This window comes from Astatotilapia calliptera, chromosome 12, assembly GCF_900246225.1.
Source record: "Astatotilapia calliptera chromosome 12, fAstCal1.2, whole genome shotgun sequence".
NCBI lineage: Eukaryota > Metazoa > Chordata > Actinopteri > Cichliformes > Cichlidae > Astatotilapia > Astatotilapia calliptera.
The window spans coordinates 36,209,598-36,237,266 of NC_039313.1; the positions used below are offsets into that span (position 1 = coordinate 36,209,598).

At 44.3% G+C, this 27,669-nt stretch overlaps 1 protein-coding gene across 1 annotated transcript; it reads left to right on the forward strand.

Annotated features, from left to right (window-relative positions):
* Positions 1–4,380: 4,380 nt before the first annotated feature.
* Positions 4,381–27,590, forward strand: LOC113034150 (multifunctional-autoprocessing repeats-in-toxin-like). The gene is made up of 6 exons (XM_026188512.1): positions 4,381–4,593; positions 15,566–15,648; positions 19,406–19,520; positions 20,024–20,068; positions 22,425–22,512; positions 26,183–27,590. Exons 2-6 carry the CDS (start codon positions 15,570–15,572, stop codon positions 27,575–27,577), a joined length of 1,722 nt encoding a protein of 573 aa, XP_026044297.1. The 5' UTR covers positions 4,381–4,593; positions 15,566–15,569; the 3' UTR covers positions 27,578–27,590.
* Positions 27,591–27,669: the final 79 nt, after the last annotated feature.

Consider the following 27,669-nt stretch of genomic DNA (forward strand, 5'->3'; position numbering starts at 1 on the left):
TTGAATTAAAACCTTGATAATTGGAGTCATTTCTTCAAACAAGCAGGGCTAACATCCTCATCCACCTCTGTGTTGATCGGCCCATCACTGTCTTTATCAATATGAGCTGAATGGTCCAGCTGTATGTTGGTGGGAATGGTCCTGTCACCTTTGAAGTACCTGCTCAAAGCTTTGATTGTGAGCAGGTGAGCTATCAGTGTGTGAGTGACAGAGAGTGAATGAGGCTTTTGGTAGAGTCCTCAAATAGAGTAGAGAGGTGCTATTTGAGGATCAGTCCATGAAGCTTTCTTTATGGTTTCATGTTCTTTTCATATGCAGCTGTAGAAAAGAGCTCACACTCTCTACCTGCTGCTTGATGTTGTGAAATCAGCTGCAGGTCGTTGCTGAGAACGAAGCGTGGTACAGTCAGCTGTCCGTGACCTGATCCAGCCTCCTGATTTACATTCCTGTTCTATCGAAGTCCTTATCAGTTGTATAGAAGCTCTGCCCAGACATGCTGGATGTGGGTTTGTTTTTCTGATCCTCCACCGGTACATGCAGGGTGGGGGTGGGGGGCTTTGAAAACCTGCCCTTTTCTTGAGGCAGTTTTTTTTTCATGTGTGCCTGTGCTCCTCTACAATAACATTTAACTATTAATCACCGTTTTGCTAAATAAAAGGATCAGTCACATGACTACCATCAGTGTTGGGGAGTAACGGGAGTAACCGCTGCCTAAGCAAAAACCTGTAGTGATCCCGTACGTGTCAGGAGTATCGAGGAGTTGAGACGCATTTTTTCTAAACACCGCGTCTCTGTGGCTTTTAAAGCCCAAAACACGCTGCGCCAAAAACTGGTCCACCCCAAGGATCGGGTCCCCGACACAAACAGAGTAACATGGTGCACGTTAAAGATACACGAAAGGACTATGAAATGTGCCATCTGTATGAACTGATATGTACTGACAGTCCACTGATCTGTTTCTTTGTAATTGTACTATTATTTCATGTCATGGTCCAGGTGAGTGCTGCGGTTTTCCACCGGAGCACGGTCGCCACCAGTGTTGGTCAAGTTACTTGAAAAAAGTAATCAGTAACTAATTACTGATTACTTCCCCCCCCCAAAAAAAGTAATCCCGCTACTTTACTGATTACTTATTTTCAAAAGTAATTAATTACTTAGTTACTTAGTTACTTTTTAAAAACACGATTTACAACCTGAAGAGGTGATAAAGCGATAGATCTTTCAGCCTAATTCTACTTTTTCTGCATAATCCATCATACAAAATGTAATCAAATGGAAAAGTCTCTTTTTAAAACTTGTTTTATTAGTTTTAATCTTTTAACTTTATGCATCAAGCAAAAATTTAATTATCTGCAACATTCTCTGACTGGAAGAAATTAGTTTAACATTTAAACCTATTTTCTGCACATTCCAGCACATAAAATAAAATATTTTTTGTGTTTACACTCAGTCTTTCAAATAGATGCAAGTAAAACACAGCAGAAAATAAATAAAATCAAAGACTCAGCGGTCCTGTTGCTCTATTTTATTTTTTTTTTTTTTTGCCTGTCCCGTTTGGCTCTTTTGCATCAGAATTGTTGTCTAAAGGCAAAGAAAGATGCCCAACGGATTTACTTTACCAAATTGACCATCCCAGCCTTGCCGTAATGGTCCATTTGATTCAAGTTTTATTGTTTATTTTATTTTCACTTGCTGAATACGGGACAGACTTGACTGGAGAAAGAAGGAGAGAAAGAAAGAGGGAAAGAGAAACAGCTGAGAAGAGGGACGGGGGAGAAGGGCAAAAGACAAAAACCAACAGAACGGGCAGGAAAAAAAAAAAAAAAAGGAAAAGAAAAATGCATATATCAATCACCTGGATCACCTGTTGAGAAAGAAAAAAGAAAACAAGCAGAAGAGAACAAGAGTAATAGAATAAACAGCATCACAATGATATATGGGAATATGACAGTAAATACTAAATGTTAAACATTATTGTGCAGCACATAAGATCAACAGAACACAGTGTGCTTTGAGGTAGGAGCCAAAAAGGGTGTAGTTTGTGGGTGTGATCACCCGTGTGTACACCTGTGAGCATGGACGCACTTGTTTTTTTAAAAGGTTCCTTCATGTAATGATCTGCTAGGGAGTGTGGGGGGGCCACAGCCCCGTCCTCCAGGGCATGAAGCAGGTGTGGAGGAGATCAAAACTCCAGACATCCAGAGGCCCCCAGAACACAAGAGACCAAGGAAGACCAACAGAGGGGCAGCCGCGCCACTGTCCCAGAAAGAGCTGAGGAGAGTCCCAGATGAGGGCTCACTCAGCAGCCGCGGAGCAGAAGCCAGGGGGAGTTGCAGTGACGCGCCCGTGAGCTCCGCCGGCAGCCAGCTGTGCCTGAGTGACCGAGCCCCAGGCCAAGAGGCCGGGGGCACCCCACCTCCAAAGTTGCTCTATTTTCACCTGTAAAGCAGAAGTGTGGGTAGGTGGAGGGTTACCCTGGTGCAGGTGTGCTGCGGTCAGTGGAAGAATCCGCGAGTTTCTCTGTGAGTTTCCCATTACGTCGTAGCTACTCGGTGCTTGTTGGAAGTTTAGGGGTTTTTTTCGCTGTAAAAAGAAGTTTTCTTCCCACGCACAGCGGACACTAATGTTTTTGTCACTTTTTATGGAATCAAACTCAAAGTAAGGTCAGTACTTCCACGCTTTAAACGCTGCACGCTCATACTCCATTGTTGATCTGCACACAGCTGTTGTCACGAACGTCGCACTTGCTTACGTCACTGTCGTGAGACATTCTCGCAAAAAAATCACGGTTTTAGTAACGCAGTAACGCAGCGTTCCTACGGGAAAGTAACGGTAATCTAATTACCGTTTTTGCTATAGTAATCCCTTACTTTACTCGTTACTTGAAAAAAGTAATCCGATTACTTTTTTCTCATCTCTGGTCGCCTCTCATCTCTGGTCGCCACCCCTGGGCGGAGTCGCCGTGCACTGGCATTTCCACACGCCTGCGGGCGATTGAGCTGCTGACATTTAAGACCAGCATTCACCGCCAAGTGATCTGCCACCCTCAGTCAGTGCTGGCCATCACAATTCTTGTTAAAGTTTAGAGTTTGTCGTAGTAACCATCTCAGCTTTTGTTCTCCTCCATAGCCTCCTGACTTTCACACACCACCATTGCTTATACTCTCCATAAGTCCAGTTTCTCACAAAAATCCTAGTAATTACATTTACCTGGAGAACAGGAGCTTTATGTTTTTCTTCTAGGCTCTGTGCATCATTAGTTCATCGCTCACATTCAGTTGTCTTTGTGAAAATGGTGTAAATAAAGTCTTGTAGTCACGCTCTCCACAGTCTCTGTGTGCGCTCCACTTGTGAGTCTTTTACCGGGTTTGGCCGTGACCATTTCATTTACTCGATGACAGAAATGACAGGACGCTGTTCAAGATGAAAGGAGAAGGTCGCTGTTAATATCGTTACTTTTACAGTTAAGTAATTAAATAGTGAAGATGTTTACTAATTGTGCCCATTTAAGCTTAACTTCTAATTATAAACTACAAATGAAAGACACCAAATATTAAAACTTCCAGTGTGACTCTCACAGAAACACTTGAGCAAACCTGTTCAGCCTTGAACATGTGAAGAAACAATACCAACCATCAAACGTGTGCCACATGGGCACAGCCGGCCTGTGGGAGCCAGAACTGTGGCTGGGTCGTAAGGGAGGACATGAAACATGACATGGAAATAAAATTAAAAGAAACTATCATAAAAACAAGAGACTGTTCATTTATTTGGAAGAGAGCGAAGCTACTAATTCCTGGACTGTATAACCTCTTTACATTTTGACTACAGTGTATTCACTGATATAAGCAAACATATTTGACATAAAACACAAACATCAGAAATAATTTTCTGGCACATTACCTGAACACTGGGTTTATTCAGCTCTGTGCTGCTTTCACTTCATTCCTAGAATCAACTAAGTTTCATTTTTAGAGTTTAACAGAAAGTCCTGACCCCGCTTTCCTGGAACCCACTTCCTTTCTCATGGAGGAAAGTTTGCATGCACTATGTCTGATGTGAAAGCACATGTGATTAGAGGAGCAACAGAGGGTCCATGACCCTCTTGGGGACATTCTCATAGGGCCTAAAAGTTGCTCTTAGAACTGAAGAAGCTTCTTGCATGAAACATCCAGTCCAGACGCTTTTCTTTCCAAGCTCCTTAGACTACGATGACCTGGATGACTGAGAACCTTCACAGACACAAAGCACCACAACATTACAGGTTATAGCAATATTCAAACATCTCAGTATGTAACTGAGATGTTTGAATATTATAAAACATCTTATCTATATAAATATTTATGTTTTTCTTGAATATTGTTTATTTTCCAGTATAGATTGAAGTTTGTGTGTCTGCCTACAAAACTCATGTCTGGCGTCTCTCACAGTCCCAGCCCAAAGGGGCAGGTCTGCTCTGCATGATAAAAAAGAGAACTGAAAGAAAACAACTCACAGAAACTTGTGATGATGTGGAAGGGTGCTACCATCTCACGCATGAACTCACACTCCAGCTGAACTCTAACATCCAAAGACTAGGATTACATTTTACAGGTGAGTAAAGCAAGAGGTAAAAAATGTAATTATGAACTTTTTTATTCCAATTTCCAGCTGTGTGATAAATGTTTTTATCATTTATATGATACATGCATTGTTACACAGCTTAAATGTGCAGGAAACAAAACTTCGGTTAACTTGACAAAGGCTGTCAAGTTAAACACTGACCAAAGGATTATTCTTTAACCGCGGTTGTGTATCCAGGTGAGACTTCTTAAGTGTTTATGACGTCTGTACTGGAAGCAAAAAAGTGACTTCAGCACTGTAAGCATTCTGGCTTCTACATTCAGAAGGATCTGTGTCGTTTTCTTCTTTTACTCAGAGAACTGGAGACAGTCTAGTAGTTCACACTATTTTATCGTCAGACAGTTAAAGATTGGGGTCACACACCTGTGGACGTGTCACACAGAGAAGTGAAGCACAGTTCATAACTCAGAGTAAATATTAACAGGTAATGTTTGTGATTGGCCGTCGACCGGGAGATGCTGTGGTTTAGACTTAGCCTCCCTGATTTGTTCGACCTTTGACCTCCAACCACGGATCTTGTCCCATATGAGAAAACTTCTGCCTTCTCTGCAGTTGTTACTACGCAGCTTTTATTTCCACACTGATGTCAGCTTTAACCAACACCTTAAAGTTTCTATTTCTGGTCAGTTTTCTGTCAGCAGGAACATCGTGTTACACACAAGGCCAAGGCCTCTTCCTATGTAAGGGTGTAGCAGTTTTACTTTCAACACTAAACTCACCTTATTCTTATTTTTAACCCTCCACACTGTGGGGTTAGTGCTTATATCCTTCTAACGAGGAGTGTATGACTCCTATTATGAACATGCATTGTAATTAATGTTAATAAAAAGTTTTACCCGACCTTGTCCATTCCTCCGATCTTTTCCTGCAAGAGAAGACAGACGATCAACCCCTTCTTTCTACACACACAACTTATTTCCTGTCCTCCTGCCTAACTGGCTGGAAGACCATCCCCCACACACATTCCTGGGAGGGGGGGTATGTTTTGTATTGCACGGATGTCGCATTTTCCTGTAATAATACGTATTTGTGTAGTAAAAGATAAGATAAATGTGTGATGTGGTATAAATATAAAAATAATTCATATATATATATATATATATATATATATATATATATATATATATATATATATGCTGGGTGTTTTTTTTTTTTTATATATAAACCAAAAAAAAAAACACCCAGCACGCCCCTGCGGGCGGTTTATCCTCCAAGCTCGGGTCCTCTACCAGAGGCCTGGGAGCTTGAGGGTCCTGCGCAGTATCTTAGCTGTTCCCAGGACTGCGCTCTTCTGGACAGAGATCTCCGATGTTGTTCCCGGGATCTGCTGGAGCCACTCGCCTAGCTTGGGAGTCACCGCACCTAGTGCTCCGATTACCACGGGGACCACCGTTACCTTCACCCTCCACATCCTCTCGAGCTCTTCTCTGAGCCCTTGGTATTTCTCCAGCTTCTCGTGTTCCTTCTTCCTGATATTGCTGTCATTCGGAACCGCTACATCGATCACTACGGCCGTCTTCTTCTGTTTGTCTACCACCACTATGTCCGGTTGGTTAGCCACCACCATTTTGTCCGTCTGTATCTGGAAGTCCCACAGGATCTTAGCTCGGTCATTCTCCACCACCCTTGGGGGCATCTCCCATTTTGACCTCGGGACTTCTAGGTTATACTCGGCACAGATGTTCCTGTACACTATGCCGGCCACTTGGTTATGGCGTTCCATGTATGCCTTGCCTGCTAGCATCTTGCACCCTGCTGTTATGTGCTGGATTGTCTCTGGGGCATCTTTACACAGCCTGCACCTGGGGTCTTGCCTGGTGTGATAGACCCCAGCCTCTATGGATCTTGTGCTCAGAGCTTGTTCTTGTGCTGCCATGATTAGTGCCTCTGTGCTGTCTTTCAGTCCAGCTTTGTCCAGCCACTGGTAGGATTTCTGGATATCAGCCACCTCCTCTATCTGCCGGTGGTACATACCGTGCAGGGGCCTGTCCTTCCATGATGGTTCCTCGTCTCCCTCCTCTTTCTTGGGTTTCTGCTGCCTGAGGTATTCACTGAGCACTCGGTCAGTTGGGGCCATCTTCCCAATGTATTCTTGGATGTTCGTCGTCTCATCCTGGACTGTGGTGCTGACACTCACCAGTCCCCGGCCCCCTTCCTTCCGCTTAGCGTACAGCCTCAGGGTGCTGGACTTGGGGTGAAACCCTCCATGCATGGTAAGGAGCTTTCTTGTCTTTATGTCAGTGGCTTCTATCTCCTCCTTTGGCCAGCCTATTACCCCAGCAGGGTACCTGATCACGGGCAGGGCGTATGTGTTGATGGCCCGGATCTTGTTCTTACCATTCAGCTGACTCCTCAGGACTTGCCTTACCCTCTGCAGGTACTTGGTGGTTGCAGCTTTTATAGCGGCCTCTTCATTGTTCCCATTCGCCTGCGGGATCCCCAGGTACTTGTAACTGTCCTCTATGTCTGCAATGTTGCCTTCTGGTAGTTCAATCCCCTCAGTTCTGACTACCTTCCCTCTCTTTGTTACCATCCGACTACACTTCTCCAGTCCGAACGACATTCCAATGTCATTGCTGTATAGCCTAGTAGTGTGGATCAGTGAATCGATGTCTCGTTCACTCTTGGCATACAGCTTGATGTCATCCATGTACAGGAGGTGGCTGACAGCTGCTCCGTTCCGTAGTCGGTATCCGTAGCCAGTCTTGTTAATGATCTCACTGAGGGGGTTCAGGCCTATGCAGAACAGCAGTGGGGACAGAGCATCTCCTTGGTAGATCCCGCACTTGATGGTGACTTGTGCTATGGGCTTGGAGTTGGCCTCTAGTGTTGTACGCCACATCCCCATTGAGTTCCTGATGAAGGCTCTTAGGGTCCCATTGATCTTGTACAATTCTAGGCATTCCAGTATCCAGCTGTGGAGCATTGAGTCATAGGCCTTCTTGTAATCAATCCAGGCAGTGCACAGGTTGGTCAGTCTGGTCTTGCAGTCTCGGCTGATTGTTCTGTCTACCAGTAGCTGGTGTTTTGCGCCTCTGGTATTCTTGCCAATTCCTTTCTGTGTCCCGCTCATGTATTGACCCATGTGCCTGTTCATCTTAGCCGATATGATGCCTGACAGGAGCTTCCATGTAGTACTGAGGCAGGTTATTGGTCGGTAGTTGGATGTCCCTTCTTGGGGTCCTTGGGGATCAGGACCGTCCGACCTTCGGTTAGCCATTCCGGGTGTCTCCCATTAACTAGCAGCTGGTTCATTTGTGCTGCCAGACGCTCGTGGAGTGCAGTCAGCTTCTTCAGGCAGTAGGCGTGAACCATGTCGGGCCCTGGTGCTGTCCAACTCTTCATACTGGAGACCCTTTCTTGGATATCTGCCACTGTGATGGTTACTGGACCCTGTTCAGGGAGGTCGCTGTGGTCTGCCCTCAGATCCTCTAGCCACTGAGCATTGCCGTTATGGGTTGCATCCTTCTCCCATATGCTCTTCCAGTATTGCTCCGTCTCCAGCCTTGGTGGTGCTGTTCTCTTATTATTGTTCCCTTGCCACTGAGAGTACACCTTTGCTGGTTCTGTGGAGAACAGCTGGTTTATTCTCCTGCCTTCTATCTTTCTGGTGTACCTCCTCAAGCGGCTGGCCAAGGCTGTGAGTCTTTGCTTGGCAGTTTCCAAGGCCTCAGGTATGGACAGCTTGCTGTATTTCTTAGGCATCTTATTTGTCGCACCTTTCTGCAACTCCGTTAGTTGGCTAACCTCCCTCCGTGCTACTTTGATCTTGCTCTCTAGCCTCCTTCTCCATGGAGGGTACTGCCCCTTGTGGCTGTTCAACTTGTAGCCAAGCATCTCACTGATCACTGCTGCTGTATTGTAGATCAGCTTGTTAGTGTCGGTAATCGTGGTTGTAGGTATTGCCCGTAGTGCTGCATTAACATCATCTAGCAGACCTTCTGAGGGAACTTCACGTAATCTTGGTAACCGGCTACGGGGGATCCAGGTTTCAAGCTTGGCCATGATCCTATACTATCCATAGGATAGGATGGATATATATATATATTGCTCCCATTCCCCATGGGATGGACGTAGAGACCTAAAATTCATTCCAGATACACAATATAACCATCCCTCCCAAACAGTGGTCACAAATCAGTCAAAATGTGTGGTAGTGGGCACACCTGCTATATTAACATAATCCATCCCACCTCACAGGTGTGCCACATCAGGATGCTGATCTGACATCATGAGTAGTGCACAGGTGTACCTCAGACTGCCCACAACAAAAGGCCACCCTGGAATGTGCAGTTTTGTCTCACAGCAAAATGCCACAGATGCCACAAGCAATGAGGGAGCGTGCAATTGGCATGCCGACAGCAGGAATGTCAACCAGATCTGTCGCCCGTGCATTGAATGTTCATTTCTCAACCATAAGCCGTCTCCACAGGCGTTTCAGAGAATATGGCAGCACATCCAACCGGCCTCACAATCGCAGACCTCGTGTAACCACACCAGCCCAGGACCTCCACATCCAGCAGGTTCACCTCCAAGATCGTCTGAGACCAGCCACCCAGACAGCTGCTGGAACAATTGGTTTGCACAACCAAACAATTTCTGCACAAACTGTCAGAAACCGTCTCAGGGACGCTCAACTGCATGCCCGTCGTCCTCATCGGGGTCTTGACCTGACTCCAGCTCGTCGCCGTAACAGACTTGTGTGGGCAAATGCTCACGTTCGATGGCGTCTGGCACGTTGGAGAGGTGTGCGCTTCATGGATGAATCATGGTTCACATTGTTCAGGGCAGATGGCAGCTGAGAATGTCCCAGTTCTTGCATGGCCAGCATACTCACCGGACATGTCACCCATTGAGCATGTTCGGGATGTGCTTGACCGGCGTATACGACAGCGTGTACCAGTTCCCACGAATATCCAACAACCTCGCACAGCCATTGAAGTGGAGTGGACCAACATTCCACAGGCCACAATTGACAATCTGATAGACTCCATGCGACGATGTGTTGCACTGCATGAGGCAAATGGTGGTCACACCAGATACTGACCGGTTCTGGGTCCCCAGACCCCCAATAGCGCAAAAAACTGCACATTCCAGGGTGGCCTTTTGTTGTGGTCAGTCTGAGGTACACCTGTGCACTACTCATGATGTCAGATCAGCATCCTGATGTGGCACACCTGTGAGGTGGGATGGATTATCTCAATATAGCAGATGTGCCCACTACCACACATTTGGACTGATTTGTGACCACTGTTTGGGAGGGATGGTTATATTGTGTGTCTGGAATGAATTTTAGGTCTCTACGTCCATCCCATGGGGAATGGGAGCAGTAACAAAGGTGTTGCGTTTATATTTTTGTTGAGTGTATATATATATATATATATATATATATATATATATATATATATATATATATATATACACGTATACATATATTATGAAACTTTATAGTACAGGCATCTAAGGAACCTCTGATTAAATCTATATGTCTAAACTTTCATTTTCCATTGCGGCCCACGTACTGCCCACTTTGACCTTCCTGTCACTGTAAGTTTCAGACATGATAAAGACAAAGAACTCTGTCAGCACGACTCTTTGGACTTAAACTGTAAGAAATAAAATTACAGAAAAGTTTCTGCTAGCTCATTGCCCACACTGTCAGTTTTTGTTGTTTTATTCTATTTAATATTTAATATTCATAACTGTAGTCATAACTCCTCTCCATTAATCTCTAAGGTAGAAATTGATACACAGATTTTTTCTGTTTTTCACAAAGTTACACAGGTTTTATTGGAGATAGAGCTAAGCGTTTTACAATTTCACAAAATTCGTGAAGCTGAAATTTCTTCGATGTTGAACAGCGGTACACTTTCCTGTCAAAGGTTTTGTTTTTGTTTTTTTAAAACTGTCCGACATCACTGAACACAACGGTAGACTGGTGCTTGATCAGCAGTTGAATAATGCAGGTAAAATGGTCTCTGAGTACACTGAGAGGGAGAGTGCAGGAAGTAAAAGCCAAAGTCAGAGGGAATTCATGACGATATTTATCAAACATCAACAGAGTTTGGCTCTTGTTTTGAGTGATGAAACCTGCAGCTTCAGGATCTGTGAGCTGTCGGGTTTCAGCACCAACAGCATGTCTTGAGTACGTGCCGTCGGGAGAACGATCCACGCTTTGTGTTTAGGAATCAGTTTGCCTGCTCTGTAATCATTTTATCTGTTTTACCTGTTTAGTGTTGCTGAAATTCTGATATTTCCATGGAAACCACACGTTTATATTTAAGTAACAGATCACCTCGAGTCCCAGGGCACTGGGGTTCAACAGGTTAATTTTGTTATTGCTAATGACTTTGTGTAGTATGAATAGCCATGAGGGAGGTTTTCATCTGTAGTAAAAGCTGTAAAACGTATAAAAATACAGTCCAAACCCTTTTCTTGCGCTTGTTTGCGGTGTATGGGTGAGCAACAGATCAAACGCGTTAAGAATAATAAATGACTTGAAGCACATTCAGGTCTGTGAGACTCACTCAGAGATGGTGTCACGGCGAGTAGAGTGAGCCATGTGGAAGAAATAAAGGAGGATCCAAACACAGGCAGTCGTGAAGGAGTGAAGGTGATTTATTGAATACAAAGCTCAGGGAGAAAATGGCAAATGAAGATAAACTAAACTACTGAGCATGAACAAAAACGCGAACATGAATATTCAATTCAATCCAATCCAATCAATCAATCAATCAATCAATCTTTATTCGTCACATGCAGGTTGCCCTGCAGTGAAATGGAACCCCCCCCCCCCCCCAGACCTTACACACACAACACAGACATCACATGGGGATACAAGTCGGAGATCAGTCACGTTACAGAAAAACACTGAAATGTACACTACAATGGGAAAGTACAAGAGGAAAGACAGAGACCTCTACTCATGCTGGGCTACAGGAGGACAGCATGAGAGCAGGAAACAAAAACTCCTCTGCACAGAAAAGCACATAAATGTCCACAGTACAACATTATGAAAGACTTGACAAGCCACAGGGTTGGGTGGTTGGTGAGGAGTAATACGAAGCGAACTCAGCAGCCGCCCTGCACAGCGGTATCATTCCAGCGCAGCACACAGACCCGCCGTGTTCCCAGGAGGGAACAAGTATCGAAGGCGTTTGGAAAGGCAGGGGGATCAGTGTGTGCATATCAGTATGTGTGTATGTGTGTGCGTGTCCAGAGTCAAGCTGAGACAGTGTCCTTCGCCCTAAGTAAAACAGTCTTCCAGCCAACTCAGGTGGCCTTGCATAGGATGGGAGGAACAGTCACAACACAGTCGTTATCAGGGTGTTTTTTGTTCGGCTCCAGCCTTGAGCCCACAGCTGGCGCCGAATGGGTAGCCGCATGAAGTGATGGTGGTTTTTCTTTTATGCGAACAACTCATGATAATTTAAGAGCTGTTCTTTAACACTCCGACACCGACATAGGTCTCTCAATTTCCCGTTGGAGAGCCGCGAGCTTTTCCATGATGTTATCAAGCTTATGCTCCATGGTGTTGTCATTCTTGTGCCCAGAGAGCAGATTCTGAGACCTCACGACCACAGTGAGGTCTCAGAAATTTTTTTTTCTTTTCTGCCTGTTCCACTTGGTTCTTTAGCCGTCAGAATTGTTGTCTGAAGACCAACAAGGATACCCAATGGATTTACTTTGCCAAATGGATCATCGTGGCATTGCCGTATTGGTCCATTTGGTCGATCTTTGTTTTTATTATTTATTATATTTTATTTCCAGATGTTACAGACGGGACAGACATGAGTGAGAGATAGGAAAGGGAGAGAGAAAGAGGAAGGAAAGGAAAAGCAGAAGGGGAGAGGGACAGTGAGAAAGGGGGGGAGAAAAAAAATAAAAATCTCCTGGATCACCTGTTGAGAGAAGAATAGAAAACAAGCAAAAAAAACCAAAAAAAAAACAAAGCAACATATTAAACACAACACCATCGCATTAATCTAGCTAAGTGTAAACAGCAGTAAATACTAAATATTCAATGTTACAGTGAGCTGATCTAATATACGCTCAGAGGTGTTGGACTGAGTATTCACTGCAGCCGTAAGCTTCTCCAAGATCTTAACCATGCTGCACTCAGTGGGCCCGTTCTGAAAAGTCGCGTCTCGTCCCAGCGTTTCAATCCCAGCGGGCAGCCTTGGGGGGGTTTGAATAGCCGGTTCTGCTTTCTTAATTCTCCGATAAGTCAGGGCCAAGCCAGCTCCGATCAGTAAGAACCCTGTTATCATGGTTCCAAATAGATAGATATCTTCAGCGTCCTCGATCGACAGTCCCACCAGGCACACGACCCTCCAGTTATGCCACCCGTCCATCGTGTATCCGGCAGGGAAAGTCCATCCAGGGTACTCGGGCTCTCCCGACGCGGGGCTTCTCGTTGATAAGAGCGTGTCAATTGCATTCAGAGACCAGTTGATCAAATCCATAATTCTCTTTAGGCTTTAGAAACAGACTGTGAGAGAGTGTTCCAGGGAAAGTGAGAAAAGCACGAGACAAGACAAGGACATAAGAAGCTAAGCAGGGAAGATAAGGGAGAGGAGAGGAGAAAAAGTGCGACCGCCTTCGCTGAGAGCCAAACGAGAAGGGCAAGCAGAGGCAGACGACGGTAGACAGCAGGGAGACACACGAGTGGAACATGGTAGATACACAGACGGACCAGCAACTACAAGGACAGAAGACGCGACTTAACTTACCTGGACTGACCATACCGGGCATTTGCCCGGTGGGCTGATGAGTTTGTTTGGTTTTTTTGTAACGGCATGAACAATGAGAGGTGGTGGCTGACTGCCAGCTGACTGTATTTCATCATCAGCCAGTGTTGTTCTTTATCAATATTACCAAAGTTTACCATAAGGCAGCATAGAAAGTATTTACTTGCTTTCAGGTTTTATTCAAATGTTAGTCTTTTCAGTTGTTTCTCCACTTTTTTCCTGTTTCAAAATCAAACACCAGTTTGTGAGAAGATTATCTTCTTTTTTTAACAGGCAGATAAAGTTTTACATTGGAATTTGCCAATTGTATGTTAAAAATGTTCGTATTTTAATATTCAAAAATGTTTTTGCCCAAAACATATGTGCACTATATGTCAGTAAAAATGCTATGCAAATATTGATGTCCTTGAATGCTGAATAAACACTGACTGATTGTATCTCTTGTACTTTATCAACGCAGTATCTAAAAACTTTGCACCGTAGTGGTTAAAATCTCATTCTAACAAGAGTTAAAAGCACATTCGGTTATTAGGTTTACAGGGTTATTGGATTATGGTTAATGGTTGGTAGAATTTTTTTTAACATTATCTGCCAATTACATCTGCCACCCTTCTCCAAATCTGTGCCCCTACCTGCCCCCCCAAACAAAAAATTTCCTGACATGCCACTGTGCAGGCCTACTTATTGTTCCTAGAGTATTTAAAAGTAGAATGGGAGGCAGAGCCTTCAGTTTTCAGGCCCCTCTTCTGTGGAACCAGCTTCCAGTTTGGATTCAGGAGACAGACACTATCTCTACTTTTAAGATTAGGCTTAAAACTTTCCTTTTTGCTAAAGCATATAGTTAGGGCTGGACCAGGTGACCCTGAATCCTCCCTTAGTTATGCTGCAATAGACGTAGGCATTCCCATGATGCATTGAGTTTTTCCTTTCCTGTCACGGGTTGCTCTGAGGATCCACTCGCAGGACTCCGGAGTTGTGTTTTAACAGAGATGGTTTATTTACAAGATCTTCACCAAGTGTATTAACAGACAGTGCGAGGATAGTGCTATATACAAGATGTGAGAGGCAGGGTTCCAGGAAAAACAAGGGAATCACACACGCGCGCACTCCAACCTCTCTCTCTGCTAGTAAATGGTAAATGGCCTGCATTTGTATAGCGCTTTTCTAGTCCATAGGACCCCAAAGCGCTTTACACTACATTCAGTCATCCACACATTCACACACTGGTGATGGCAGCTACATTGTAGCCACAGCTGCCCTGGGGCGCACTGACAGAGGCGAGGCTGCCGGACACAGGCGCCACCGGGCCCTCTGACCACCACCAGTAGGCAAACACGGGGTTAGTATCTTGCCCAAGGATATTTGGCATGCAGCCAGGATGCAGCCTGGGATCGAACCACCGACCTTCTGATTAGTGGCTGACCTGCTCTGCCACCTGAGCTACAGCCACCCCTGTGACCAGTCACTCCTTCCACACTCCACACGGGGAAACATGGGGACAGGTCCGGGGAATCTAGAACACAGAGACACACGTTAACTTTCTGAGACGGAAGCATGCGAAACTTGGGCTTGACGTGTACTGACTAGAGTCTTCACAACAATCCAGCGTTGAACAGCTGATCTCCTCCTTCTAATATACCAGCTGGTCTGATGAGGCCCAGGTGTGCACGATCCGGGAAGGCGTGGACTGAGGGCGTGAACCCGCCATGAGTTCCTCCCCGGCAAAACAGGGGAGAAGGAGAGGAAAAAGAGAAGAGAAGGAGGGCTAGGAGTGAAGAGATGCTGATCAGCGCCTTGCCGATCCCGCAGGTCGTGACATTTCCAGTCACGTTTCTCACTCACTGTGTGTTAACAGACCTCTCTGCACTGAATCATATCTGTTATTAACCTCTGTCTCTCTTCCACAGCATGTCTTTATCCTGTCTTCCTTCTCTCACCCCAACCAATCACAGCAGATGGCCCCGCCCCTCCCTGAGCCTGGTTCTGCCGGAGGTTTCTTCCTGTTAAAAGGGAGTTTTTCCTTCCCACTGTCGCCAAAGTGCTGCTCATAGAGGGTCATATGATTGTTGGGTTTTTCTCTGTTATTGTACGATCTACTGTACAATATAAATCGCCTTGGGGGCAACTGTTGTTGTGATTTGGCGCTATATAAATAAAATTTAATTGAATTGAATGTTAATCATATTTTGCAGGGCCATGCCAGGACAGAGGCAGGGCTGCTGGAGTTGGAAGCTCCTGGTCATCTTCAGCCTCCTCGGCCTCACTGAAGAGTTCGGTAAGAGACTTCCTCCTTATTCTGGTGACCTGTTCATGGTGTCCCCTGCCCTATGACAGCTGGGATAGGCTCCAGCGACCCTGATAAGGATAAACAGACCAGAATGGATGGATAGATGTCTATATTGTAACATCTTGGAGCTGACATCACTGGATGAGAATCCTGAATACTGCAACTAACATTCGGCTTCTCTTCAGAACATAATTTTTTATGATGGAGAAGCTGGATCGATTGTGAGAAAAGACGTTTAGAGTAAAATCCCTGATGCTCGCAGGTTCTTCACTAACATCAAACAAAGTTTAGAGTCTGGATCACTGTATCGTGTTCTGTTTGTTGCTGCTGTTTTATTTCATTGTTTGTTGCAGTAACTGGACCACAAGACATTTCTGATAGTCATGTTAACCACGCATGTTAATCAGGCCCATGGTGAGGATACAGTCTTTGTTCGGCTGGTTGGAGTGAAGTTCTCACCCTCGTGTTGAGCTGAGCTTCATAATGAAGCGTGTCGTGACCCGAAGCAGAGCTTACACTTGTTTCCCATCTTTATTTGTACAAGAAAGTTACAATTACATATCAGCAGTACACAAAGGTTAGATAAAACACAAATTTTGTATCACACTTCATTGATGGAAGCCACAGGAACAGTGTACAAAAACTCATTCAAGGCAGAAACCAGGAACTTACACACTAGGAACTACAAAGAAGCACGAGGCACGCAGCAACAAGAGACTCAGACAAAGTTGTTGCTCAATACCCAAGTAAGCAGGTCTGTGCTTGTGTTCTTGCTAGTTTGTACTTCAAACATTTGTACAGCAGTCCAGACTTTCCAAGAACAGGAGGAAACCATCACTCTACCATCATCATGGTCCTCTGGTCTCATGGCTCGCTCTCACTTTTGCACTCTCCTCTCTCTGTGTGTTTAATCACACTTTGCTTTGTCGCGGCGTGTCTGTACCTGGGCTGATTATCACACCAGTCATTCAACACCAGATTGTTGACTAAGATGGGCTTAAAGTGACTGTTCTGAGCTGTGAGTAGTTTGTTTCTGTTGTTGCTGCTGGTCAAACCTTCATGAGCCCTGTTACAGTCGTCACTTTAAATAAACACACTGAACTGTGGATGAGTGAGTCTGCTGACAGTAACCATGACAACCACTGGAATGACAGCGTACTTGAAGACTACTTCATTTCATAGATTAATATTTACAATGGAAATTGCCCATCATACACGTAGTAACAAGATTTCTAATAATTCTTCTAACAGCCATCGATCGATCTGATCTGTTTTACCTTACAATATAAGGCGACTGTTGTTGTGATTTGGCGCTATATAAATAAAATTGAACTGAATTTTATAATATCTAACAAGCTTTATGCAGTTAGGCACCAAAACCAAAAATATAAAATTAAACTTCACTTTAAACATAAATTAAAAACATAATGTGAGCAGTCTTTACGAGCTCTGTGTTGTTTCTGGTAATGTTCGTTCTTCTTGGCCAGTCTGTGCCAGGACTTGTGTTGTGTGTGGATGCAAGGAAAGGAGGCCCCAAACGCTGGACTCACAGATAGGTGAAGGCTAGTGTTTGTTATGATGAGCGGATGAACAGGACATGAAACGGAGGACCGACTGAACTGAAATAGCTGAACTGGCTGGAGTGGATCACGTATGGCGTAGACACATTCAAAGACATGATGTTGAACGAGTGGAAACAGAAGACTTAAACACACAGACTGATGAGAGACACAGCTGAACATAATCTGGCTAACGACACGTGAGACGAGCTGACAGGAAAAACAGGAAGTGAGAACAACATTGATGTGGAAAAACAAACTAAAATGACAAAACTGAAAACACTGGGTCAACCAGCCAGGAACCCCGACAGTCTGTCTCTGCTCCATGTTCTGTCTTCAGTGTCCCTGTTTTAATTCACCTCCGACCTCTCCGGTCATGTTCGCGTCTCTCTTTGCTCTCTCCGTGAACATCACCTCTTGTCTCTGTCTCTTGTTCTGTTCTTGCCCAGCTTAGATAGTGTATTTGGCCTTTTGGGGTTTCTTGGTCACTTTGTTATCTGCAATGAAATTCTGACTTTGAGTTTTACATTCTGCAATAAAGTGGCAGAGGTAGGATAACAAGACGGAAACAATCCTGTAATAATGATTAGAGATTGGATAAAACTGTATTAATCGCTCGGGTGGGTTCCCCCAGGAAAGTCAGTTGTTGTCATTTCAAAGTTATTACCACTCAATTATAACATAGTAACCAGTTAATATTCAAGTAAACTCATGGTGGCCGTCAGTAATAATAGTGTAATACCTTTGTAACAATACAAAAATGAGTTTGAATTTTCACATTTTTATACAGTTTCAATTGGAATAATGTAATAATAATAAGGTAATAGTGACTGATGTTTTAGCCTATTTGGATAGTATTACTATATTATAATGCTTGAATTAATCCTACCTTAAGTTTCCAACATTCTGCTTTGCTTAAAATCAATAATGTAAATATTACGTTTATTGCTCTGAATTATTAAATGGGACTCTCTGTGGTAGTTTCTGTTCAATAAGCAGGAAAATGGGGCCACAACTCCACTGTCCTGCTCCACCTTCATCATAAATTGACCCCTAACCATCCAATGATCCAGCCTTTCCTGTAGCTATAGCACCAAGCGGCCTGCTTGCATACACATGGCTGTAATGTTGATCACCTGGTTGGTTTCGGTGATGGTCGCAGTGAGGACTGCCCGTAATGCTGCTTTCACATCTTCTAGTTGACCTTCAGAGGATACTTCACGTAGTCTTGGTGACTGAAGGCTCCAGGTTTCCAGCTTCACCATCATCCTGTCTCTCTGGTCAGCTTCTGTCGCACTCTGCGCTCCTTTCTTTGTACTTGGAGCTTGGTACCCAATCTCACTGGTATTATCACCCACCTGACCTGATGTCACAGGTCACAGGTTAGCCCTTAGGCAAGGTACAAACAAGAACGTAGAGTATTTTAGAGCCAGGTGTACACTGACGCATACAACGACCGAGTGGTGTCTATTTACACCTACAGGCCAGTGGACACTCTTTCAATGATGAGGATGTAACATCCTGGACGGGGAGGAACGCTGGTTTGAGGGCGGAGTCAAGGAGGCCATTTACGTGAAAAGGGAAAGACCATCTCTGAATCGAGGAGGGGGCCTAAGGGAACATCTGTCACCATCTTACAATGCTGTGATTGCAGCCGTTCCCCAACAGTCATTGTTTCTGTCATTATGCAAATGTGCTGTTTATAAGGTTGCCACCTGTTGTCAGCTGAGACGGAAGGAGTCACCTGATGATGATGATGATGATGATGATGAAACGTTTCTCCCACTGAAAACGTCCAGATGAACAGGATCAAAGTTTGGAGGGTGACTTACCTGGATGATTGAGCATGGATCACTTTAAAGGCACACAGCAGAGACAAACACATTTCTATGTTTTTCAGCGTTCTGTTTTTACTCTCGGTTGCCGTCACTTTACACGCACACACGTGAACACTTCCCCAACAACAACGACGACGACAGGACGTCAGTCACCCTTTTAATTCAGGCGCAGTGTGATCATTGATGCCGCTCAGGTGCGTGCACCTCGCTGCAGCCGCGCCACAATCACTTATAAAATGTCTGTTATAGTTGATTAGGGGCATACAAATCCAGTGTAGGAGTGGTTCTTAACTGGAACCAGCACTTAGTTCCCCTTAACTAATTTAAACTGTGTTTCAATGTTTCCAGAGGTGAAAGAAGATGAGTGGGAGGAGCTCGGCTCTGACATCGCTGCACTGCATCGACTCCAAGGACTGTCTGAACACATGTTTGATGAAAGCTTTATGAACACCTCAACAACCAGGTATCTTATGACTGGAACAGCTATTACTACATTACAGCTCCTGTGGGTATCATAGACATTGGTTATCAGAAGCACTGTGGGGCTCTGCCACTGTGACTGGAATTGTATAGATGTAATGTAATCCTGTGCAGCAGGCAGATACTGACCCGGCGTGCCGCAGACAGCACTTAAGCTTTAATGCCAAAGTCTTTTCAAAAACACAGAGGTGGACCCAGGAGTAAATGATAACAAGCAGAACTCGAGTGAAACCACAGAATGAGGGAGGACGAGCCAAAGGACAGGAGTTAGACTCAGACAATAAACACACAGCAGCTAAGGAGGGCAGAGGAAACAGGTGGGAGCGAATCAGAAGACGAGACGAGGAACCAGACAAAGACCCAGTGACATGACAGAAGAATGCACCTACAGATTTCAGACTTCACTTTGAGATTTTACCACTTGTACAAAATAAAATTAAGTAAAAAGTAATCTATAACAAATAATGCAGGATGTGTTTCGTTTAGGGGAAACGACTACCACCAATCACGATTTGGAAGATCTGTGAAAAGGTAAAGAAGCTTTCAGTCATTTACATTTTTTAAATGGTGTTTAGCAGGTTTAACATCTGGATGTTTTATGTCCTTTGCAAGTATTTGTAAAAGAATTTGGACAGTGCTTCACAATACACTGGAATTTTCTATTAATAGTTGGTTATTAATGAGCCAAAAAGCCCGTTAGGATTTATCACAGCAGATCATCTGCCTCCTCTGCACTTCCTCCTTCACTACATCCATGGATCTTCTCTGAGGATTTCCTGTTTTCCTGCTGCCTGGCTCCATCTTCACATCCTTAGTCCAGTGTATCCACCCTCCCTCCTCTGCACGTCTCTAACTTTGTCTCCAGCCTGCTCAGCAGCAGCTGTCCCTCTGATGTACAATCAACTCTGTCCAACGTGGATTTAGTTTGTTTTATTTATTTATTTTAAAGATAGGGTCCACAAACGGCACTTAGCTTGTTTATGGTACTTTGGGGTATTTTAAAGAAGTGAATAAACAACACGTCGCCACTGTCACATCCTGGTTCTTTTTTTGCTGCTGAGGTTTTTGTTCTGGGCTATGACCTGGTGTTTTGTGCTGATTGAATTTTGAATCTTGTCACTCATCATTGTTTTGATCTTGAATTTGGATTTATGTTCAAGTTCAAAGTGTTTATTGTCATGTGCACAAAGAAAAGCATTTCTCTGTTCAATGAAATTCTTTCTCTGCTGTCCACACACAGATGCTGGTTAATATGTACAAATAGATAAAATACAAATAGCATGAATAAAGAAATGGAGACAAAAAAATGAAGTATTAAATAGATTTATGTACAAAGGAGCTGTGAGCTTAATATACTGCTTTGACATGTGAGATGACCAGAAGTGCTGTTCAAAAATGGGTCAGCTGTTCAAGAGTCTGATTGCAGTGGGGAAGAAGGAGTTGTTGAGTCTGGATGTTCTGAACCTTCGTCTCGAGAGCAGAAGTGTGAACAGTGCGTGTTGGGGGTGTGTGGGGTCTTTGAGGATGGAGGCAGCTCTCCTCTGGACTCTGTAGATGCTCTGCAGAGACGACAGCGGGGTCCTGGTGATCTTCTCCGTGGTTGTTAGGGTTCTCTCTGCAGGCGTTTGCCGTCCATAGCAGTAGTGCTGCCGTACCATGCAGTGATGCAGCTGGTCAGGGTGCCCTCCACGATGCAGCTGTAGAAGCTGCTGACATACCAGGTTTCCTCAGCCTCCTCAGGAAATGCAGCAGCTGCTGAGCCTTCTTGACCAGCTGTGTGGTGTTCAGTGTCCAGGTGAGGTCCTCCGAGATGTAGACTCCCAGGTGTTGTCCTCACACGATGACACCAGACCGGCCTCCTCTCTCCTGTAAGCCGCCTCGTCCCCTCAGTGATGTGACCGATCACTGCAGTGTGGTCCACGAACTTCAGTATGGTGTTATCCCTATTGGAGGCGACACAGTCGTGGGTGTACAGGGTGTAGAGGACGGGGCTGAGGACACAACCTTGTGGGACACCAGTGTTTGTAATAATGCCGGCTGAAGTCCTGTTGCCCATCCTGATGGACTGGGTCAAAAAGCCCTGTAGCCAGTCACAGAGGGTGGGCTGCAGGCCGAGTGCTGCCAGCTTGTGAGTGAGTTTGTGTGGGCTGACAGTATTGAATGCGGAGCTGTAATCAACAAAAAGTACCCTGATGTATGAGTCTTCGTTTTCCAGGTGGGAGAGGGAATAGTGAAGGCAGCAGTGATGGTGTCTGACGTGGACCTATTGGGCCGGTAGGATTTCTGCAGGGGGTCCAGAGTTGCTTAATTTTTATAGTTAGTTTCCTTGTGCTCATGAGCGTCCTGATTGTATTGTTTCTCTGGTGTAATTTAGACGTCTTTAGGTTATCTAGTTTCCTTTAGCAGTCCCCTCTTGTTCCTTGCTCTCCCTCTCTCTCCTGCTGTCTCTCTAGCTCTCTCTGGTCTGCCATGTGTGCTATTGTCTTCACTCATCTTAGTCTGCCTGGAACTGGAGGCTTAGCTTCTCCAAGAGATAGTGTAAGCAATGAGAATGTCTAAGTTGTGGAATTAAATTCAGACACAGGTGGCCAGGAGGAGACAGAGAAGGAATACATGTCCTCATTGACGCACCTGCACCCCCCCAAGGCCCTGCATGTGTGAGGGTGTGATGGAGTGGGAGGAGCCCACTGAGAACAGGGGTCCCAGGCCCATCCTGATAGACGCCCTCCAGCTCAGCTCTAGAATCATTTTGAAGAACCCATGTTTGAACCTCTGACTGTTGTATAAGATCCAAGAACCGTGTTTTTGAAATATATTTTGTCATTTCGTTTATTTCACAGGGTTATGAGATCACTTCAGTTATGCTAATATGTTAATTTTCCATCAGGCTGGACACTGAAGAAAACCCACTGACTTTGCTGGATGGATTTCAGGACTGTGAAAACGTCACAGCTCATGTCATTACGAAGGAGAAGGTCAGTAAACATGAGACAGAAAATGAACACACATTTAGATTTAAGAGATTAAACAGTGCTGAAAACACAGAGATTGTTTCTAATGATGAAAGTCATTAGATCTAAACTAGAACTTGATCGGGCTGATAAAGATCAGCATTTCCTTCCACTGAGTATTTGCATCTTTTCTTCTTCTAAAATGGGACAAAATGTGAATTCAACATGAACATACACAACAAAGAAAAAGACTTACAAACAGCATTAAAACAGCTCATAGTGGTAGCTGGGTTAGCTCGAGGACGTGTTTCATACCTGGTGGGGTTTGCATTTGGCACACTTACGTACAGATCGACACATCAGAGCAGAGCAGTATTAACTTAGTTATTACAACACAGCTCAGTCAGGCCTGGTTTTGAACCCGGTCTTCATTGAAGCAGAGTGTTGTACTTCTTCCTGTTTGCACTTTCTTCAGCTGTCTGGGAATTTGGGATAAGACAGAATGAATAGTTTTGCATTAAAATGTCCCACCTCACTCCTCACACACAAACATCACAGACGTTAGTGTAGCTGCTGCACGTTTATCTTCTAACCTGAGCAAATGTTTGACAGTAAATGTCTTTAACATCCGGGTGAGGAAATCCCCAAAAAGCCGACTGTGTTCATGTGGACGTCGCGTTTTCAGTGGGAGAAACATTTTGTCATCATCCCAGTCGGATGACAGGAAAACATTCCCTTTTACATCCACCCTGGAATGCTCAGTCACTATCTTCTCCTAATAGAAACACACGAGGGATGTTTGAGTTTGTGTTATTATAGTTTTGTAATTTCTAATAAATGTTTCTTTATGTTTCACTTTTCTTTATACAATTTAATTTAGCTTCAGGCAGTTTGAACATGTTTAGTTTTAGTCTATTTAATTATTAGTATAATAATCACAGTTGTGACATGACAGGGAACACTGTCACAGATAGTAAGATCAGAAACTTTATTTCACAGCAGACATTTTAAAATGGGGACTTTGAACAAGGGCTGAGAGGAGGCAGCCCACGGTCCCAAGAAGAGATCAATCAATCAGCTTCCATCCAGCAATAAAACACTACAAATGAGACTGAAAAGGAAAAACTAAACTTGCCTTCCTCAGGGTCAGGCCTAGCAGCATCCTCTACTTCCCCTGAAGAATATTCTCAAAGGAGATGTTGTTAATGAACATGACACGAGCGTCTGGAAAAAAGCAGCTCAAGCTTGCGAGGAAATGGAGGCGATGGTGTTCTGCATTCCTATTCCCAGCCTCACGGGAAGGCAACTTGCTTCCTCTCTCACGCTGGAACACGAACAACCCTCGCTGTATATTTTTGCCGCCAGCAGCTTTAATCAGCTCCCATCAAAATGAATGCAAGTCCAACATGTCTGTAACTTACTCTGCCTGTTACTGCTTTTTAATCAAGTCCTGCCATCTGGCTTTTTAGTTAGAGTCACCTGTTGTCCATCAGTCAGGGTTCCAATCGCATTATTATACTGATAAATATAAAGAAATGTTAATTAGAAATTGCAAAACTATAATAACACAAACCTCAGAAAATAAAACTGAGGTTATTGTGCTCGGCCCTGAAAAGCTTAGAAATATGGTCTCTAACCAGATTCTTTGTCATGATCCTGGGTCGTTGACCCAGTGTTTTGTGTTTCTTTTTGGTTTCATCTTGTGTTTGGTGTTTCTTCTGATTCTGTATTAATTCTTTGGGTTGGTTGTCGTGTTTATTATCCCTACCTGTGTCTCCCCTCTGTGCTCTGTTCAGGTCCCTGCGTTTTGTTGTAAAACAGTCTGTGTGTTTCCGGTTTTACTTTGTAGGTCTGCTTCTCATCATGTCCATTAGTGTCAGCTGTGTCCACCCCTGCATGTCATCTCCTCATTACCTAGTGTGTATTTATACTGTGTGTTGGCTTCTGTTCATCGTCGGATCGTCTGTGTTTCTCGGTGTAACTACGTCTCTCTGCATTCTCAGCCCACGTTTCATGCTTAGGTTTGTCATTTAGTTTTTCCAGTCTAGGTTTTTTCAGTCATTCGTCTTTTCTCACTGCCTGTTCGGTCGCTCCACTTCTGTAAATAAAACATCACTCTCATCACCAGGCCTGCATTTTGGGTCCTTTTTCTCCTACACCACACGGCTCACCCCGCCAGCCGTGACATTCTTCCTCTGGATGACATTACCTTGGCCTCCAGTAACACTGTGAGGAACCTTGGAGTCATTTTTGACAAGGACATGTCCTTCAATGCACATATTAAACAAATATGTAAGACTGCTTTCTTCCATTTGTGCAACATCTCTAAAATTAGAAATATCCATATCACCCTATTAGAGCACTTTGCTCTCGCTCTGCAGGCCTACTTGTTGTTCCTAGAGTATTTAAAAGTAGAATGGGAGGCAGAGCCTTCAGTTTTCAGGCCCCTCTTCTGTGGAACCAGCTTCCAGTTTGGATTCAGGAGACAGACACTATCTCTACTTTCAAGATTAGGCTTCAAACTTTCCTTTTTGCTAAAGCATATAGTTAGGGCTGGACCAGGTGACCCTGAATCATGGGGTCATATGATTGTTGGGTTTTTCTCTGTATGTATTATTGTACGATCTACTGTACAATATAAAGCGCCCTGAGGCGACTGTTTGGCGAAATATAAATAACATTGAATTGAAAAATTGAAATTATAATTATATTATTATGTGTAAGGCATATAAGAAACACTGTGTGTGTGTGTGTGTGTGTGTGTGTGTGTGTGTGTGTGTGTGTGTGTGTGTGTGTGTGTGTGTGTGTGTGTATGACAGCTGCAGGGAGGAAGGACCTGCAGAAACGCTCCTTCATGCATCCAGGATCTAGTTCTTAGTTTAGTTTAAATTAACTATAACTACCCTGGTGTCATGGTCCTGGGTCGTTGACCCAGCGTTTTGTGTTTTGTGACTATTTCCCTCTGTTCTAGTTATTCTGTGTCCTCCCCCCTTGTGTCCGGTTCGGGTTCTAGATTTCCTGTTTTACTTTGTAGGTCTGTGTCTCGTTATGCCCATTAAGTTCCAGCTGTGTCCCCTCCTGTGTGCCATTTCCTCATTACCTGGTGTGTGTATTTATAGTTGGTGTCTGCCTGTGCTCCTCGTCGGCTCGTCTGCGTTCATCCATGTATCACTGCGTTAATCTACATTCATCTGCGTTCTATGGTGTTCCTGTCTCTGCGTCTCTCTGCCCCGCACCCCTTTGTATGGTCCCAGGTTTGTCACTTAGTTTCTCCCAGTTTAGGTTTCCGTTTGTAATTACTCGTGCTTCATTGCCTGTTTTTGCCACTACCACCCTGTAAATAAAACGTCACTCGTATCATCAGTTTGCTGCATTTTGGGTCCTCCTTTTCCTCCACACCACACGGCTCCCTCCGCCAGCCGTGACACCTGGTGTGTGTGTGGTGTACATTTTCTTATAAACGGGGGTCACTTATGTTACCTGTTGGTGGTCCTCACTGATGAGACCAAAACAGCTGATCAGGGCCAACTGAGCGTCAGGCTCAAACTGCAGGTTTACTTCAGCAGAACAGATTCTTCACATTATATCCACAGATCCAAAAAATACTCAGAAATTTCATCTTATAGAAATTAACTGAGACCAAAACAGTTATCCTGGAGCTCTCTCTCATTTCACTCTTTGCTTCATTTTTCAGGACTTTAACACCTTCTTGGTACATATCGAGAAACAGAAGGTACAAGACTGGCTGCTGGGTGCTTCAGAGATCTCACACAGCTACAACCAAAAGCTTCTGATCATGACCGACACAGAGAAATCCACCAGTGACAGAGTCCAGCAGGAATATAGCAAGGATCCTCATTACTCCGTGAAAGTCACCAAGGACTGCCTGTTCAACGACTCCTGTGTACCAGCAGCAGACAGATACACTGTGGTCAAAATATTTGGAAGTGTTTCAGAAGATGGACAAACTGTGTCTGGACTTGATGGAGCTTCACTTGCAAAGCTGATGTTGAAACCATCTCTGGAAGCAGCTCCAGTTTTCTCTCTCGATGGAAACACAACCACACAGTTCCACCAGAACTTCATTCGGGTTCTTATGCTCCGCGGCCTCCAAACAGTCTTAGAAACCAACCAGAACAATCAGCAGATTTACCAGGTGATGGATCGACCTGACTCCGTTTCCAGCTACAAAATCCCACAAAGACCAGCTGATCACAGCACACAGTATGACCACCAGCAGATCGTAATGATGGAAAATGACCCTGTGGTCAGAAGAGCTGCTGAATATTTGTATGAGAAACATCCAGCAGTTAGTTCTGTCTATGTTCTTGATGAAAACCAAAGACCCAAACTGATCCACGGTGAACCAGTGTCTCTGTCAGAGGACAGCAGACTGGTGCTGGTAGGTCATGGTGAAAAAGACAACGCAAGAGAAATGAGACTGTCAGGATACAGTTCAGGAGAGGTGGCACAAATCATCCAAAGGACAAACAGAGGCAGTGATAAAATCAAAACAACGAGTGTGGTGGCCTGTGAGGTCGGATCAGACCAACGATTCATGGAAACTCTGCTGAGGGACCTCCGTAAAAATAACATCAAGACAGAGCTTCATGTGAGGGACGCTCTCGTCCAAGTCACACACACAGGAAAGAAAATCACTCAGGAAATCTCTCCAGAGGGGCTGCAATGGAGACATAAAGACAACAGCAAGAAAGTGGTGGCAACACTTGATCGCAACGGAGATGTAATAATGAGAAACGAGCCTGGAAGTAAAGGAGAGGCTGTTTTTACCAATGAAAGAAACTTTCTGGGTGGAGGAAAAAACAGGGGAAACAAAAAACCAGAACAAAATTTTATAAAAGAAAACAGCTGGCCAGATGAACCAAAGAGGTTTGTTAACCCAGAGGTTTTTAAGAAGATTGACCAAAATAACGTTAAGATGAAATCTGCCATTGATGAACTCGAGGCTCTGTCTTGGGGAATCTTTCACTCAGATCAACATCTGGGTGAAAGACCAAAGAAAATCAGTGTCAACAACCCAGAAGAAATAAGAAAATATTTACTAGCGAAAAGAAAAAATATAATATAGATGGGAAACCTAAAACAACTATTACTTGGATAGATAATGAAGGTGAAAAAAGACAAGTCCTTAATGAACGTTATGAGATTAAATCAGGAGAA

Bases quoted from the DNA above. Each gene is read 5' to 3' on its own strand.
- LOC113034150 (XM_026188512.1), top strand. From the start codon at position 15,570: ATGCCAGGACAGAGGCAGGGCTGCTGGAGTTGGAAGCTCCTGGTCATC. The intron at 19,521-20,023 runs GTATCTTATGAC...TGTTTCGTTTAG, and splicing joins ATGAACACCTCAACAACCAG to GGGAAACGACTACCACCAAT. The intron at 20,069-22,424 runs GTAAAGAAGCTT...ATTTTCCATCAG, and splicing joins TTTGGAAGATCTGTGAAAAG to GCTGGACACTGAAGAAAACC.